Source organism: Labeo rohita, unplaced genomic scaffold (assembly GCF_022985175.1).
Source record: "Labeo rohita strain BAU-BD-2019 unplaced genomic scaffold, IGBB_LRoh.1.0 scaffold_331, whole genome shotgun sequence".
Taxonomy (NCBI): Eukaryota; Metazoa; Chordata; class Actinopteri; order Cypriniformes; family Cyprinidae; genus Labeo; species Labeo rohita.
Window position 1 is genome coordinate 44,120 of NW_026129249.1, and position 13,486 is coordinate 57,605.

At 35.9% G+C, this 13,486-nt stretch overlaps 1 protein-coding gene across 1 annotated transcript in view; it reads right to left on the minus strand.

Moving 5' to 3' along the window:
* Nucleotides 1-12,763, minus strand: part of LOC127160344 (uncharacterized) — a 50,606-nt gene extending 37,843 nt beyond the window's left edge. Inside the window, exon 1 of the mRNA XM_051102990.1 lies at nt 12,656-12,763. Within this exon, the coding sequence (XP_050958947.1) occupies nt 12,656-12,701 (46 nt within the window). The 5' untranslated portion in view covers nt 12,702-12,763. The remainder of the gene's footprint in view (nt 1-12,655) is intronic.
* Between the last annotated feature and the right edge of the window lie 723 nt (nt 12,764-13,486).

Consider the following 13,486-nt stretch of genomic DNA (forward strand, 5'->3'; position numbering starts at 1 on the left):
CATGATTAAAAAGAATGAATGTGATCTTTATAGTAACAGACCTGAAGTTACAGTCATTAATGGGACTCTGATAATAAACCGTGTGATCAGAGCAGATTCAGGGAATTACACAACATTCTTCTATCGCTCAGATGGCACAGAAACATCTACAGATCTTCAAGTAAATGTGGAAGGTACAGAAACTCTCATCAGACTCATTACAATCTCATGTTCTCCAAAGATCTCACTCTCTCAAATGAATCAGTTGAATCTCTGTGAAGGTTTTTATTCCTGTAGCACACAGTAAACACACTACATACTCCAGTAATAGTATGAGTAGTGTGGAAGAACTACATTCTCCTGTGTTTGTCATGTGACTGTCATGTGTCCCTCCCTCCAGCTCCTATTGGCTCAGTGGAAGTGTCAATCATCTGCTCCTCCAGTGGGGTGATGAGGGCGTCCTGCTCCTCTGAGGGCGATCAGCTCCTCTACAGCTGGACTCTGAATGGAGATTCACTGATGGATGGAAACTCCAGCATTAATCTGGATGTGGGAACTGATGGAAACATCACCTGCAGTGTGAAAAACCACGTCAGTCACGGACAGACGACCATTAATGTCAAACCCTGTTCTAGTGAGCTTTAAATACATGAATGTCCATGTATTTGCTAAACAACAGCAACAAGAATGATGATGATGAGCAGTTCTCATAAAACCTGTAGTTGCAATTATTTACAGTGATAATTGTTTTTTTTTTTTTTTTTTTTTTTTTGATTGTTTGTTTGTTTTTTCTTATTCCTGCAGTTGCATATCTTTTTATTCTGTGCAACTGCATATGTTACATTTCTCTCAGGCACATTTTATGATGATAATATTGTGATTTTAATTGCCATCATTTAAAGATGGAAAACAAATACAACCATTACAGTATGTATATTTTTCAATTTTATAATTAATTATTTTTTACATATTACACAAATTATAATTTGCTGTATAATAATTTACTGAGAATGTATAATTTTATTTTTTTTTCCATTTTTTGAATTTTTGTCATACGTCAGAAATGATATTTGAAGGATGTTACAGTGCCAAATGGTTTAATGCCTCTAAAAATATTCAATGAAACATGAACGTATAATATTACTTACAGTTAGTACAGTTCATCAGATTTTGAACTGAAATGTGAGCTGGACGTGTCCTAGACAGGTTTCATGATATTTGAACAAATCAATTCTCCTAATTGGCCATGTAATACTTCAATTATGTTTTATTACAGGACCAACTACTACATCTGTGACCTCTACAGCAAAGGATTCAGAATATGGTATGAGTTTCTCATCAAGTGATATGAATCTCACCAGCATCAATGCCAATAATACCAAACAGTCAGCTCCCTTAACTGTGCTCTTAATTCTTGAAAAGTGTCATTAGTTTGATTAGTTTATGACGTCAGCAGTGAATTGTGTTGATGTGGTTCAGAGAGAGAAAGCAGGTGATTCTGCACTGATGTTTATTACAGGACCAACTACTGCAGCTGTGACCTCTAGTTTGACCTCTGCAGTGATCAGTAGCACACACACATCACAATATGATACGAGTTTAACTAAACACACTGCTGGAAACATGAAAGATGGGTTTTGATTTCTGTCTGATTGTTGTTTTCAGTGTCTGTGGTGTTTGTGCTGGTCTGGTGTTTTCAGATGATGGTTCTGTTTGGTCTGTTAGGAGGTTTTCACATCTACATGAGACACACGTCAGGTGAGAGACATTTATGATCATCATTTTGACATTTAGATATTAAGAGTGTAAAGATGATGATAATGTAATGCTTTTAGGAAAGAAACATGAAGATCAGAAACTGAGAATGAGAAGATTTAGAGAACGACATGAACACACAGCAGAAGATTCATGAGATCAGCAGCAGATCATCACATCTATGAGAAATGATTCATAATGTCACAGATTCACACATGAATCCAGCTTCACCTGTCAACAACGGGAGATCCTACAAAATAAAGCCAGGAGATGATTTTGATAGTTTTAGTTATGAATCTTTCTTTAATTAAATTTTTTAAATTTTTTTTTTTTTTTTTTTTTTGCTTTTTCACTTTTGTTGCTTGTTTTTTTTTTTTTTTTTTTTTAAATTTGTCTTTATGCTTTAAATGAACTAGCAGTATTTTATGTCATTACTTGCAACCTCTTCTGTCCATCCATGATAGTTCTTTAAATCAGATCTGGCAGATTGTGAAGTCATTCTCTGTGTTTATTTCCATATCTTCTAGAGATTGGTTTATGTCACGCTTCTGCTGTTGCTCTTTTACTTTATTCTGTTGGTTTTGGTTGATTTCTTTCATATGCAGTGTCTGTTGTTTTATGTTTATCTGTTTGACTCTTGATGCATGTCTCAGTTTTGCGGTGTCTGGTGTTTTTTTTTTTTTAGCACGTTAACCACATTTGTGCAGTTTTCTTCACAAGATCTTTGTGTCATTATAAAATATTGAAAACATGTCGTTCTTTAAGAAATGTAAATGGAGTCAATACTGTTTTTGTTATGCTTTTTGAGTTAAATGAAAAAAAAATTGAAATTAAACTGTATTTGCAGTCACAAGCTCATTTATTTAAATAGTCTGTTTTTTTGTTATGCTTTTTGAGTTAAATGAAAATAAAACATTGAAATTAAACTGTATTTGCAGTCACAAGCTCATTTATTTAAATAGTCAATTAATGTTTTAACTACTAGAAAGCACACATCAGTGAATTTAAACAGACGTAAATACAAACGACATATGAAAACAATAAATTTAGACAAATCTTGTTTCCTCCTGATGTCGCTAATAACAAAGAGAGTGTATTCTTTTTGAAAGTCAGTCATTAAATCAAAGATTTATAGTACTCCTGTTTTAATGTTTATTTACAATTATTTGCAGATTTTCTCTCTGTCACAATAATCTTTGGTTGAAACATAACATTGCAAGTCACATTCTTGGTAGTTTGACTGTGTCATTTGTGCTTCATCACTGTTCTTCTGTGGGGATGAATCTGTAGCTGGACCTTCTTCTGTGTTTACTATAAACGTGAGGTAAACATTGTATTTTCCGCAAACCAACCTGACAAGTGAAAATATAGATACATTTTTAGGCTTACTGTAGTGAATCTTGACAAAGCAAGAGCTTGAATTTGAACACTGATGTCCCTGGTGAAAAAAACAGCATATGCTGCTTATAAACCAGCAAAGGACCAGCTTAAACCAGCATCAAAACCTAACCAGCATATGCTGTCTTTTTAGGTCTACTCTTTCATGTATTCATGAATTAATCAACAATTTGTTAATTAATTGTTGATTAATAATTCGTTAACTTAACTAAAAATCATCCGTAATGTAGCTTATAAAGAAGTTCAAATAAATAAGATGAAGCTCATTGTAAACCATGAGATGAACGCGGTGTAATGATGCAGCTGTAGTTGTCGTTTCCTCCTGCAGGTGTCGCTCTCTACATGAGCAGTTACAAAGTCAATGTGTCCCATGAGTCTCAACTAAACAGAAGATCGAGACCAAACGGGCTGAAGGTCAGAATCCCTTTTTATTCACACATGAACTGACTGAATCCAAGACAAACACTACAAACATCATCACACTCAATGAGACACAGACATTACAAACAGCTGCTGTAACACTCACATGTAGATGCTCCAAACACAGACAGATAATGGGACATGCTTTAAAAGTGAAGAATTTAAAACTTTTATGGAGAGAAATGGCATTCAGCATGTACCGTCAACTGGTAAACACTACGACAGGGGAGCCCAACCCTGTTCCTGGAGATCGACTTTCCTGCAGAGTTTAGTTCCGACCCTAATCAAACACACCTGTCTGTAATTATCAAGCGCTCCTTGAGATCCTAATTAGCTAGTTCAGGTGTGTTTGGTCAGGGTTGGAGCTGAACTCTGCAGGAAAGTCGATCTCCAGGACCAGGATTGAGCACCCCTGCACTACGTCATTTGTCCTACTTTATCTGATGGAAAGCCACTCTCTCGTGAATGCGGGTATAATAGGTGAAGCAAGAGATTACAGTTTATAACGATTTTAATATGGATATATTTCTTACACAAATGCATCATTTCAGAAGGCCTTCATTAAGCCCCCAGAAATAAAGGCCTGCTGAAAATACTGACCACCATTTACTGCTATTATATAGCTTAGAAGAGCAAGGACATTTTTTAATATAACTCTGATTATATTCACCTGAAAGAAGAAAGTCATATACAACTAGGACGGCTAAGAGCAGGGGTGCTCAACCTTGTTCCTGGAGATCTACCTTCCTGCAGAGTTCAGCTCCAACCCTGATCAAACACACCTGAACCAACTGGATCTGAAGGAGCACTTGATAATTACAGACAGGTGTGTTTGATCAGGGTTAGAACGAAACTCAAGGAAGGTTGATCTCCAGGAACAGGGTTGGGCTCCCCTGGTTTAGAGTAAATCATGGGGTAATTTTCATCTTTAGGTGAACTATCCCTTTAAGAGGGAGGGGGTGTAATATCCTAGAATAACCACTAGATGTAGTTTTTGTATTACAACTGTTGTCAAGTCAAGTCACCATTATTTATATACCACTTTTAACAATACACAATTGTGACAGCGGCTGTACAGTGTTAAAGGGGTCATCGGATGCTAAGTTCACTTTTTCATGTTGTTTGAACATTAATGTGTGTTGGCAGTGTATGTACAAATCTACCCTACCCTTTTTTAAATTGAACCATTCTCAGATGCCTGTCGGTGTGCTGTCACACCCACAGAGGCCGCTCCCACGATAGTTGATTGACATGAGCGTCTTACCTCAGATCAGCTGTACCAGTCCAGTAACTTTACTTGTTTCAATACTGAAGCAGGGATGTAAGTTAGACAAGAATATCTCCGATTGAGCGATTGAGGTGTTGTGTTGATGGATGTAATAATGAACATAGTGGTCGTCATTTACTTCCGACATCTGAGTTGCTGAAGATGCAGTGGATTACGTTTGTTTGTGAAGGTAATGCACCTCCCGATCTACATATATCCGTCTGTGTTCGTGGCAAATCATTCATGATCCAGCTTCACTTACTGCAAAAGTGAGTATAAGCGGTTTTTTTTTATGAATCTTTGTGATCGCCTCTCCTTATAACATGGTACTTAGGAGGTTTAGCGGCTAAACGCGGCTAAATGCGGCTAAAGTAAACAAGATCATTATTCCACAGAGAGAAGAGAGGGGCGGGGTGAGCAGAGCTCATTTGCATTTAAAGGAACAACCCCTTAGAATGAGATGATTTTTGCAGAGCTCATTTTGACAAGGTAAAAAGGGTGTTGTTTTACAAAACCATTGAGAATTTTTAATCAAAGTATATTAGAGACTTTTCATTAAGACCCTAAAGAATCATATTGTGGAAAATGGGCATGCGATGACCCCTTTAAATAGGAAATATTGCATCAGTAATGCAAAAGGGCAACAGTAAAAGTTAATTTTCAGGTAAAGGCAGTTCATAATTGGATTCAGTAATGTCATCATCTAGCTCAGTTCAGTTCAAATAGTATACGATATCGTTTGAAGAAAAAGTGTCCCCAACTAAGCAAGCCAGAGGCGGCAGCGGCAAGGAACCAAAACTCCATCGGTGACAGAATAGCCGTCTAGGTGATGAGGTCTTCACTGGGGATCCGTCTCTGGGGCTCATCTAGTCGATGTGGTCTCCGCTGACATTCAGGGCTGTAGAGGTCGTCTCTAGGTTCTGATCCACCGTCTGGGCTGGGTACGGACTGGATCCGGGGCACTGCAGTGACCATCTGATCTGGATACGGGCTGGATCTGGTGGTTAAGGTGACCTCGGAATAAGAAAGAAACAGACTAATATTAGCGTAGATGCCATTCTTCTTACGATGCACTGAGTACATCAGGTGTTATTGGAAGTGTTTCCGGTTCCGGTTGACCTAATTAATGCAGCCTAACAATCCTTTAACGGATTTGAATTATAGAAATATGTTGATGTGTTATGTGTAAGCCAGGTTAAAGAGATGAGTCTTTAATCTAGATTTAAACTGACAGAGTGTGTCTGCTTCCCGAACAGTGTTGGGTAGATTGTTCCAGAGTTTGGGAGCTAAATAAGAAAATGATCTGCCGCCCACGGTTGATTTTGATATTCTAGGTATTATCAAATTGCCAGAGTTTTGAGAACGCAGCAGACGTGATCTTACTTGGTAAATTAGCTGATCGTGTTTTGTTCTTACTTGGTAAATTAGCTGAAGAAGATTTTCCATGCGGTAGACATGGGGCCTGTCCATATACCCACACGTTCGGTCTTGAACACTTGAGAGCATGTGAACGCAACAGGAAGTAGGTGCACAAGACTGTCCCATGTCTTAAAAACACCAAATTGCAGACTTTTTCCAGAGATCTTACAAGATGTTGTGGAAACCCTTCCAGTATAAATTTAATATCAATAATAGATATTATGTTAAATTTGGTAGTAATACATAAAGTGTTGCACATTTTAATGGTGCAAAGATGAGTATTTTGTACAACATATGCAACTGCTATTTATCACTTAATTAGAAGCACCACAATTACTAAATTGTGTCATCTGTTATAGAGACTACTGATCAGACATTTAGAAGTTTACTTTAAATGCAAAGTATTGACAATGTAAATAAAGCTCTGTAAACACTATAAGTTGCATTTTCTAACACTATAAGTGTGTCCCATCGGGTAATGAAAAATTCCACACACACTTTTGGTTTTCACACGCACATGAACACTTGGGCCAAATACAGGAAATACATCATGTAAGTAGACAAGTGGTCAAATGTAAAGACCACAAGTGTGAGTATTTGGATGAGCCCATGCAGTGTTTTGGATAGTTGCATTAACTGCTTAGACTAGTCTTAAGTTAAAAATCAACTTTTTTCTTCAAGAAATTCATAACTTTGAAAATTCTGTACAAAAAGGTAGACTGGTCTAATTCGAATCTGAAAAGTAAGACTGATGTAAGTAAGACTTCCTGTCTACTGCTAGTTGATCAAATTAGTTTAGACAATGTATTAACATTGTGGCTATGTTTATGCAACTGTCCCTTTATATCTGTTGTTGTGATTGCTGCACACAGAAAGTAAAGTGTTAACGTCAACTCATTACAAGTAACAGTGTGATCTATACTGAAGATACTACATTATGCAAATATTAACCGAAAAACAGGGGGTCAGCCAATCAATGTGAGGTTCAGGTAGTGACATCTGTCTTGAGCTTTTAAAATAAGACATTTTAACTAAAAGGTATATGCAATGTAGCTTTAATAATAATAATAATAATAATAATAAGATTGAACTAACTTTAAACTGTGGGGCTTTGAATTAAATAAGTTTTAAATGAAGCTTGATTTTTTTTTTTTTCGTATCGAATGTATCCCAGTCCTAATAAAACTTTTGAATGCTGATGGTTTAATCCAGATCAGAAATAATGGCTGAAATGTGGATAAATTGAGACCTCGTGTGGTGATCTTGAGTAATGACAGATCTCAGTGTGATCATTTCACTACAAACTGAGATTCTTTATCAGGGAAAATGTTTTTAGAAACTGCAATAATACAATTTCAAACAACATATGCAGAGTGTAAAACATTATAAATGTCCTTATGACAACTAAATTATTTATCTGTTTTTCCTGTATACCTGACATTATGATTTTGTGCCAGACCTCATGGATTTAAAATTATGTTAAAGTTAATAGAAGACGTGCAAATTGTGACAGGTGTTTTCTTTAGTAGTTGTTTGTTAGTCAGACTCAGCACTGGTTTGTATTTTCACCACAGGCATTTTAATTTGTGAGATGGAAGAGTTTAAGTCACAGTAATAGAGTTCAGTATTCATGTTACAGACACATGAAGTCAAAATGTGAAGACTGTGGTTTTAGGTTCATTATGTAAATGAGTCTGAATTCATCACTCCCTTCATCTGAATAAACTCTTCCTAAAATTCTCTCTTTGTAAAGTATAGCAGTATAAATATATATATATATATATATATATATATATATATATAAGTATAACAGTATAAAGTAACGCATTACTTTCCATAAAAAGTAACTAAGTAATGTAATTAGTTACTTTTTTAGGGAGTAACTCAATATTGTAATGCATTACTTTTAAAAGTAACCTTCCCCAACACTGTTCAAAACAGGGGAGTGTCTAGGTAATTTTAAATGGGGGGGTCGGCTGGGGCACAGCCTCAAAAGAGGGTGGCCACAAAATAAGCAGGGGAGCGGGAATTGGGGGGGGTTCTTTATTGAGTTATTTCTACCTGTTCTAGCCTTTAAATTTAATTTCATCACTGTAACCTGATTTAAAACCCCCACAGTTTAAAGTTAGTTAAATCTTATTTATTTTAATTTATTTATTATTAAAGCTACAATGTATATGGTTTTTAGTTATTAGATTATATTTTTTAGTTATTTAGTTCTTAATTCAGTTTAATCTATGTTTATTTTAGTAATTAAATTATCACAGATACATGTAATTACAGTCGAAAGACGCAATCCAAATGCCCTTAGAAAAGATATGCTGTCAATTTTAATTTAACTTTTTAAACCCAGCCACTAAAATCACATTAAAAGCATGCAAACTGCAATGTGTAGTACATATATTTTTTCAAGCTCAAGACAGACGTCCTGACTACCTGAACCAAACTTCAATTGGCTATAAGACCGATCAAATTACTTAAGGAAAATAACACTGTATCTTCAATATCAATTAAGTATCAATATCAATTGATATTTGCATGGCTGACTTGGCCTATGCAACAAAGTCTGTCAAGTAAGCAGGAGAACGTCTCTGTCTTGCAGACCTTCTCAGAATTGTAGGTTGGCTAGTCTTTTTTAAGCAACAGGCAGTTCTAATGATTCATCTCATTCCCTTCAGGTGTATTAATATCATCCACTCACGGCAATGCAGAAGTATCACCCTCCTGCTCATTTTTGGTGGGTAACTCAACCTGGTGATGGTATGATGACTCTCGCTCCACAAGTCACACATCCATCTTTGACACTCACTGCATCTCTCCGAGCTTTTGTGCTTCAAAAGTATACACATTTTTATTTTCCAAAAAAAAATGGAAATTTTTTGGAACATTTCCGGGTTTCTCATAGCGGAAGTCATCATAGTTGGGTAAAATCTGAGAGCAGTGAATGGGAGAGTATCTGTTATGCCCCACGGCTTGAAAAGGACGCAACAAAAGTGTAAATAATACACAAAATTTATTAACATAATAGAACTATACAGAAATGAAACAATGTAGCGTGAGACAGTCAAGAATCAGTAGTGTAAAGTTAAGTGAATGCATGAACATGTAATGGGCTGTAGGAGTGTTGGATGCATAAAATAAAACAAAGATAAACAGGAACTAAACGAAATCAAATCCCACATGCAGCTCCCGCTGGCCAGTTGTGATGCTGCCTTTTAAAAGGACAGACAGGAACCCGGCAACAGGTGTCCTCGACAAAACCCATCCAAGGGCAATCAGTTAGGAGGCGGAGCAATTCAACCCAAAGACGACAGACATACACATGGGTCGTCACAGTATCAGAAATATATTTTTTGCATTCCCATTTGCTCAAATATCAAAAAAAAAAAAAAAACTCCACGATAGTGTTTTCACGATTTTCAATCAAGGGAAAAAAATTGAGAGAGACTGATATCAGCAGTCAGAACAGAGAATGATGTCAAATTTACCATCCCTCCCATAGACGCTGCATTAGAAACACCCACGCATTAGCCTTAACTCATTTTTTGTAACTTGATGAAAAGGTGATATAATACAAAGTATAGTGTTACACATATACATATATTTAAAAAAAAATCAATTCAAAATGAAAAAAGTGTCAAGGATTTATGATGATGATGGCCGTTGAAACGCGTCCATTGTGAAAAGAGTCCATGTGGCTATATTTAACACCGCAGCATGACGGTTTCTTATGCAGTGCCATCTGAGGCCTCAAAGGTCATGCACATTCACCTGAGGTGTCTTGCTTTGCCCTACACAGACTGATATTTCTTTGCATTCCCTGAATCTGTTCACAGTATTATACCACATTATTGGTTAATTATTTGTGATTTTCTATTAAGAAATGTGATGTGTTTTTTATTTGACACTTTTGTCATTAAATTTGGTATAGAGCGAGGAGACATGATCCACCTTTGCTTGCAAAGACTGAAATGCTCAATTTATATCCAAACATGATATCCACAGCTATTTCCATTTCACCTGCTTACTGTGAACTGCTTCAAAACAGTTTAATTTGGATATTCTATAACCCTTTCACTTCTTTTTGCCTCTGTCCCAACTCTTTTGGAGTGTGTTGGAGCCATGAAAATCTAAATTTAGGTATATATTTACAAAATAAAATTAAAGGTTGGCCACTGAAAACATTAGATTTTTTTCTTTGTACTTTAGTCAATTAAATAAAGGTTACACAAAATGAACAGATAACATATTGCATTTATGGCATTTCACGAAATGTCCCAGTTTTCTGGAATTGGGGTTGTATTAATTGGCCATTTAAAAAAAAAAAAAATGAGCTTATGATTGCAAATAGAGTTTAATTTCAAAGAGTTTTATTTTCATTGAACTCAAAAAGCATAACAAATACAGCATTGCTCCATGTACAGTTCTTAAAGAACGACATGTTTGTCAGTATTCTATAACGACACAAAGATCTTGTGAAGAAAAATGCATGAATGTGGTTAAACATGTTAAAATAAAACCGCACATGCAAACAGAAGTTTAAAATCAGCAATATGAAGTAAAAGAGCAATAGCAGGAATGTGAAATAAAACAATTTCTAGAAGAAGGGGAAAATAAACACACAGAATGACTTTACAATATTCTAAATCTGATTTAGAGAAATATCACGGATGAACAGAAGAGGTTTCAAGTAATGATATAAACTGCTGTTAGTTTGTTCAAAGCAAAGACAAATGAATAAATAAGCAAACTGTTACCAAAACAATAGCAAACCAAAATCTAATTAAAGAAGAGCTTCAAAACTAAAATCTTCTCCTGGCTTTATTCTGTAGGATCTCCTGCTGTCAACAGATGAAGCTGGATTCATGTGAGAATCTGTGACATTATGAATCATTTCTCATAGATGTGATGATCTGCTGCTGATCTCATGAATCTTCTGCTGTGTGTTCATGTCATTCTCTAAATCTTCTCATTCTCAGTTTCTGATCTTCCTGTTTCTTTCCTAAAATTATCATTATCATTATCATCTTCACACTCTTAATATTTTCATGTAAAATCCATAATGATGATCATAAATGTCTCTCACCTGACATGTGTCTCATGTAGATGTGAAAACCTTGTTACAGACCAAACAGAACCATCAGCTGAAAACACCAGACCAGCACAAACACCACAGACACTGAAAACAACAATCAGACAGAAATCAAAACCCATTTTTTATGTTTCCAGCAGTGTGTTTAGTTAAACTTGTACCATATTCTGATGTGTGTGTGCTACTGATCACTGCAGAGGTCAAACTAGAGGTCACAGCTGCAGTAGTTGGTCCTGTAATAAAACATCAGCGCAGAATCACCTGTTTTCTCTCTCTGAACCACATCAACACAATTCACTGCTGACATCATAAATTAAACTAATGACGCTTTTTAAAGAATTAAGAGCCCAATTAAGGGAACTGACTGTTTTGCATCATTGGCATTGGTGCTGGCGAGATTCATATCACTTGATGAGAAACTCATACCATATTCTGAATCTTTTGCTGTAGAGGTCACAGATGCAGTAGTTGATGAGAGAGTTTCTGTACCTTCAACAATCACTTCAAGAGCTGCAGATGTGTCTGTGCCGTCTGAGCGATAGAGAGATACTGTGTAATTCCCTGAATCTGCTCTGATCACACTGTTTATTATAAGAGTCCCATTAATGACTGTAACTTTAGGTCTTTTATTATAAAGATCACATTCATTCTTTTTCATCCTGCCATTCTTTACTCTACAAACTGGATCAGTTGTTTTGTTGTAGTTTATTCTCTTTTGTATCTTCATGTCATATCCACTAGTGTTCAGCACCATCAGCACATTGAGTTTGTGTCCCAGAGCTGCGTAACAGGGATCAGACTGATTAAACCTGCAGAACTGATCCAGACCTGAAGAACAAAACACACAAAGAGATAAATGTGTATAAAGATAGAGAGAAGAACAGTGGATTTGAAGGAGTGAAAGAGGACGTTAGACAGAAAGCTGTAAAAAGTAAGAAACAGAGGACAAGTATCTGAACAATTTTTAATAAAATGTTAGATTAGTTTGCAAGGTGAATTTATATGTTTATACTGTTATACTTTACAAAGAGAGAATTTTAGGAAGAGTTTATTCAGATGAAGGGAGTGATGAATTCAGACTTCTTTACATAATGAACCTAAAAGCACAATCTTCACATTTTGACTTCATGTGTCTGTAACACGAATACTGAACTCTATTATTGACTTAAACTCTTCCACCTCACAAATTAATTACTCCACTGACGCTACACTGTAAAGAAAACACTATTAAAACACTACACAAAACTTTTTAAACTCAAAATAGAAAACACTATTACTACTACATGCAGACTGATTTTGATGAGTTTGATGTGAAAGTGACTCACATGCAACAGTTTGCAGCAGCAGCATCAGTCCAGAGATGAACATCATTTCTCCAAAGTCCAGTTTCCAGAAGAGCCCAAGAGTTTGATGCTGCTTCAGTCACACAATCACTTCTCTCTGACAGAAGAGCCCGACTGACACTTATTTGTGCTCACAATATATTAATACACCTACTGCAGTTCCTGTGAGAAAAGGAAGTTGAGATCACTACTGGAGCAGTTTGGTATTTGACATCTTGCACAAACCAAGTTACAAAAATAACCAACACATAAAGGTGCTTTTTTTGTCATTGTGTGGCTGCAAGGTAAAATTAGCTGTGGTGAGAATAAAAACTATTGCTGAGTCTGACTAACAAACATCTACTAAAGAAAACACATGTCAAGATTTGCACGTCTTCTGTTAACTTTAACACAAGTTTGAATCCATGAGGTCGAGCACAAAATCATAATGTCAAATATACAGGAAAAACAGATAAATAATTCAGTTGTCAAGAGGACATTTATTATGTTTTACACCCTGCATATGTTGTTTGAAATTGTATTAACAAATCTCTCAGTGATTACTGCAGTTTGCAAAAACATTATCCCTGATAAAGAATCTCAGTTTGTAGTGAAGTGATTACTCAAGATCACCACACGAGGTCTCCATCAGCACAGCTCTATCAATGTGTTGCTATAGTAACAGCAGCCTGCTTCCGCCTTTTGTGTAGTAAATACAATCATCAACAACAAAAATATTCAAATGCAATATAACATTGAATCACTCCAAGCTGACTGTACTCCTTATTCCTTACTTATTATAAAAATCAAACAATCACTTGTAAGCCAACTCAA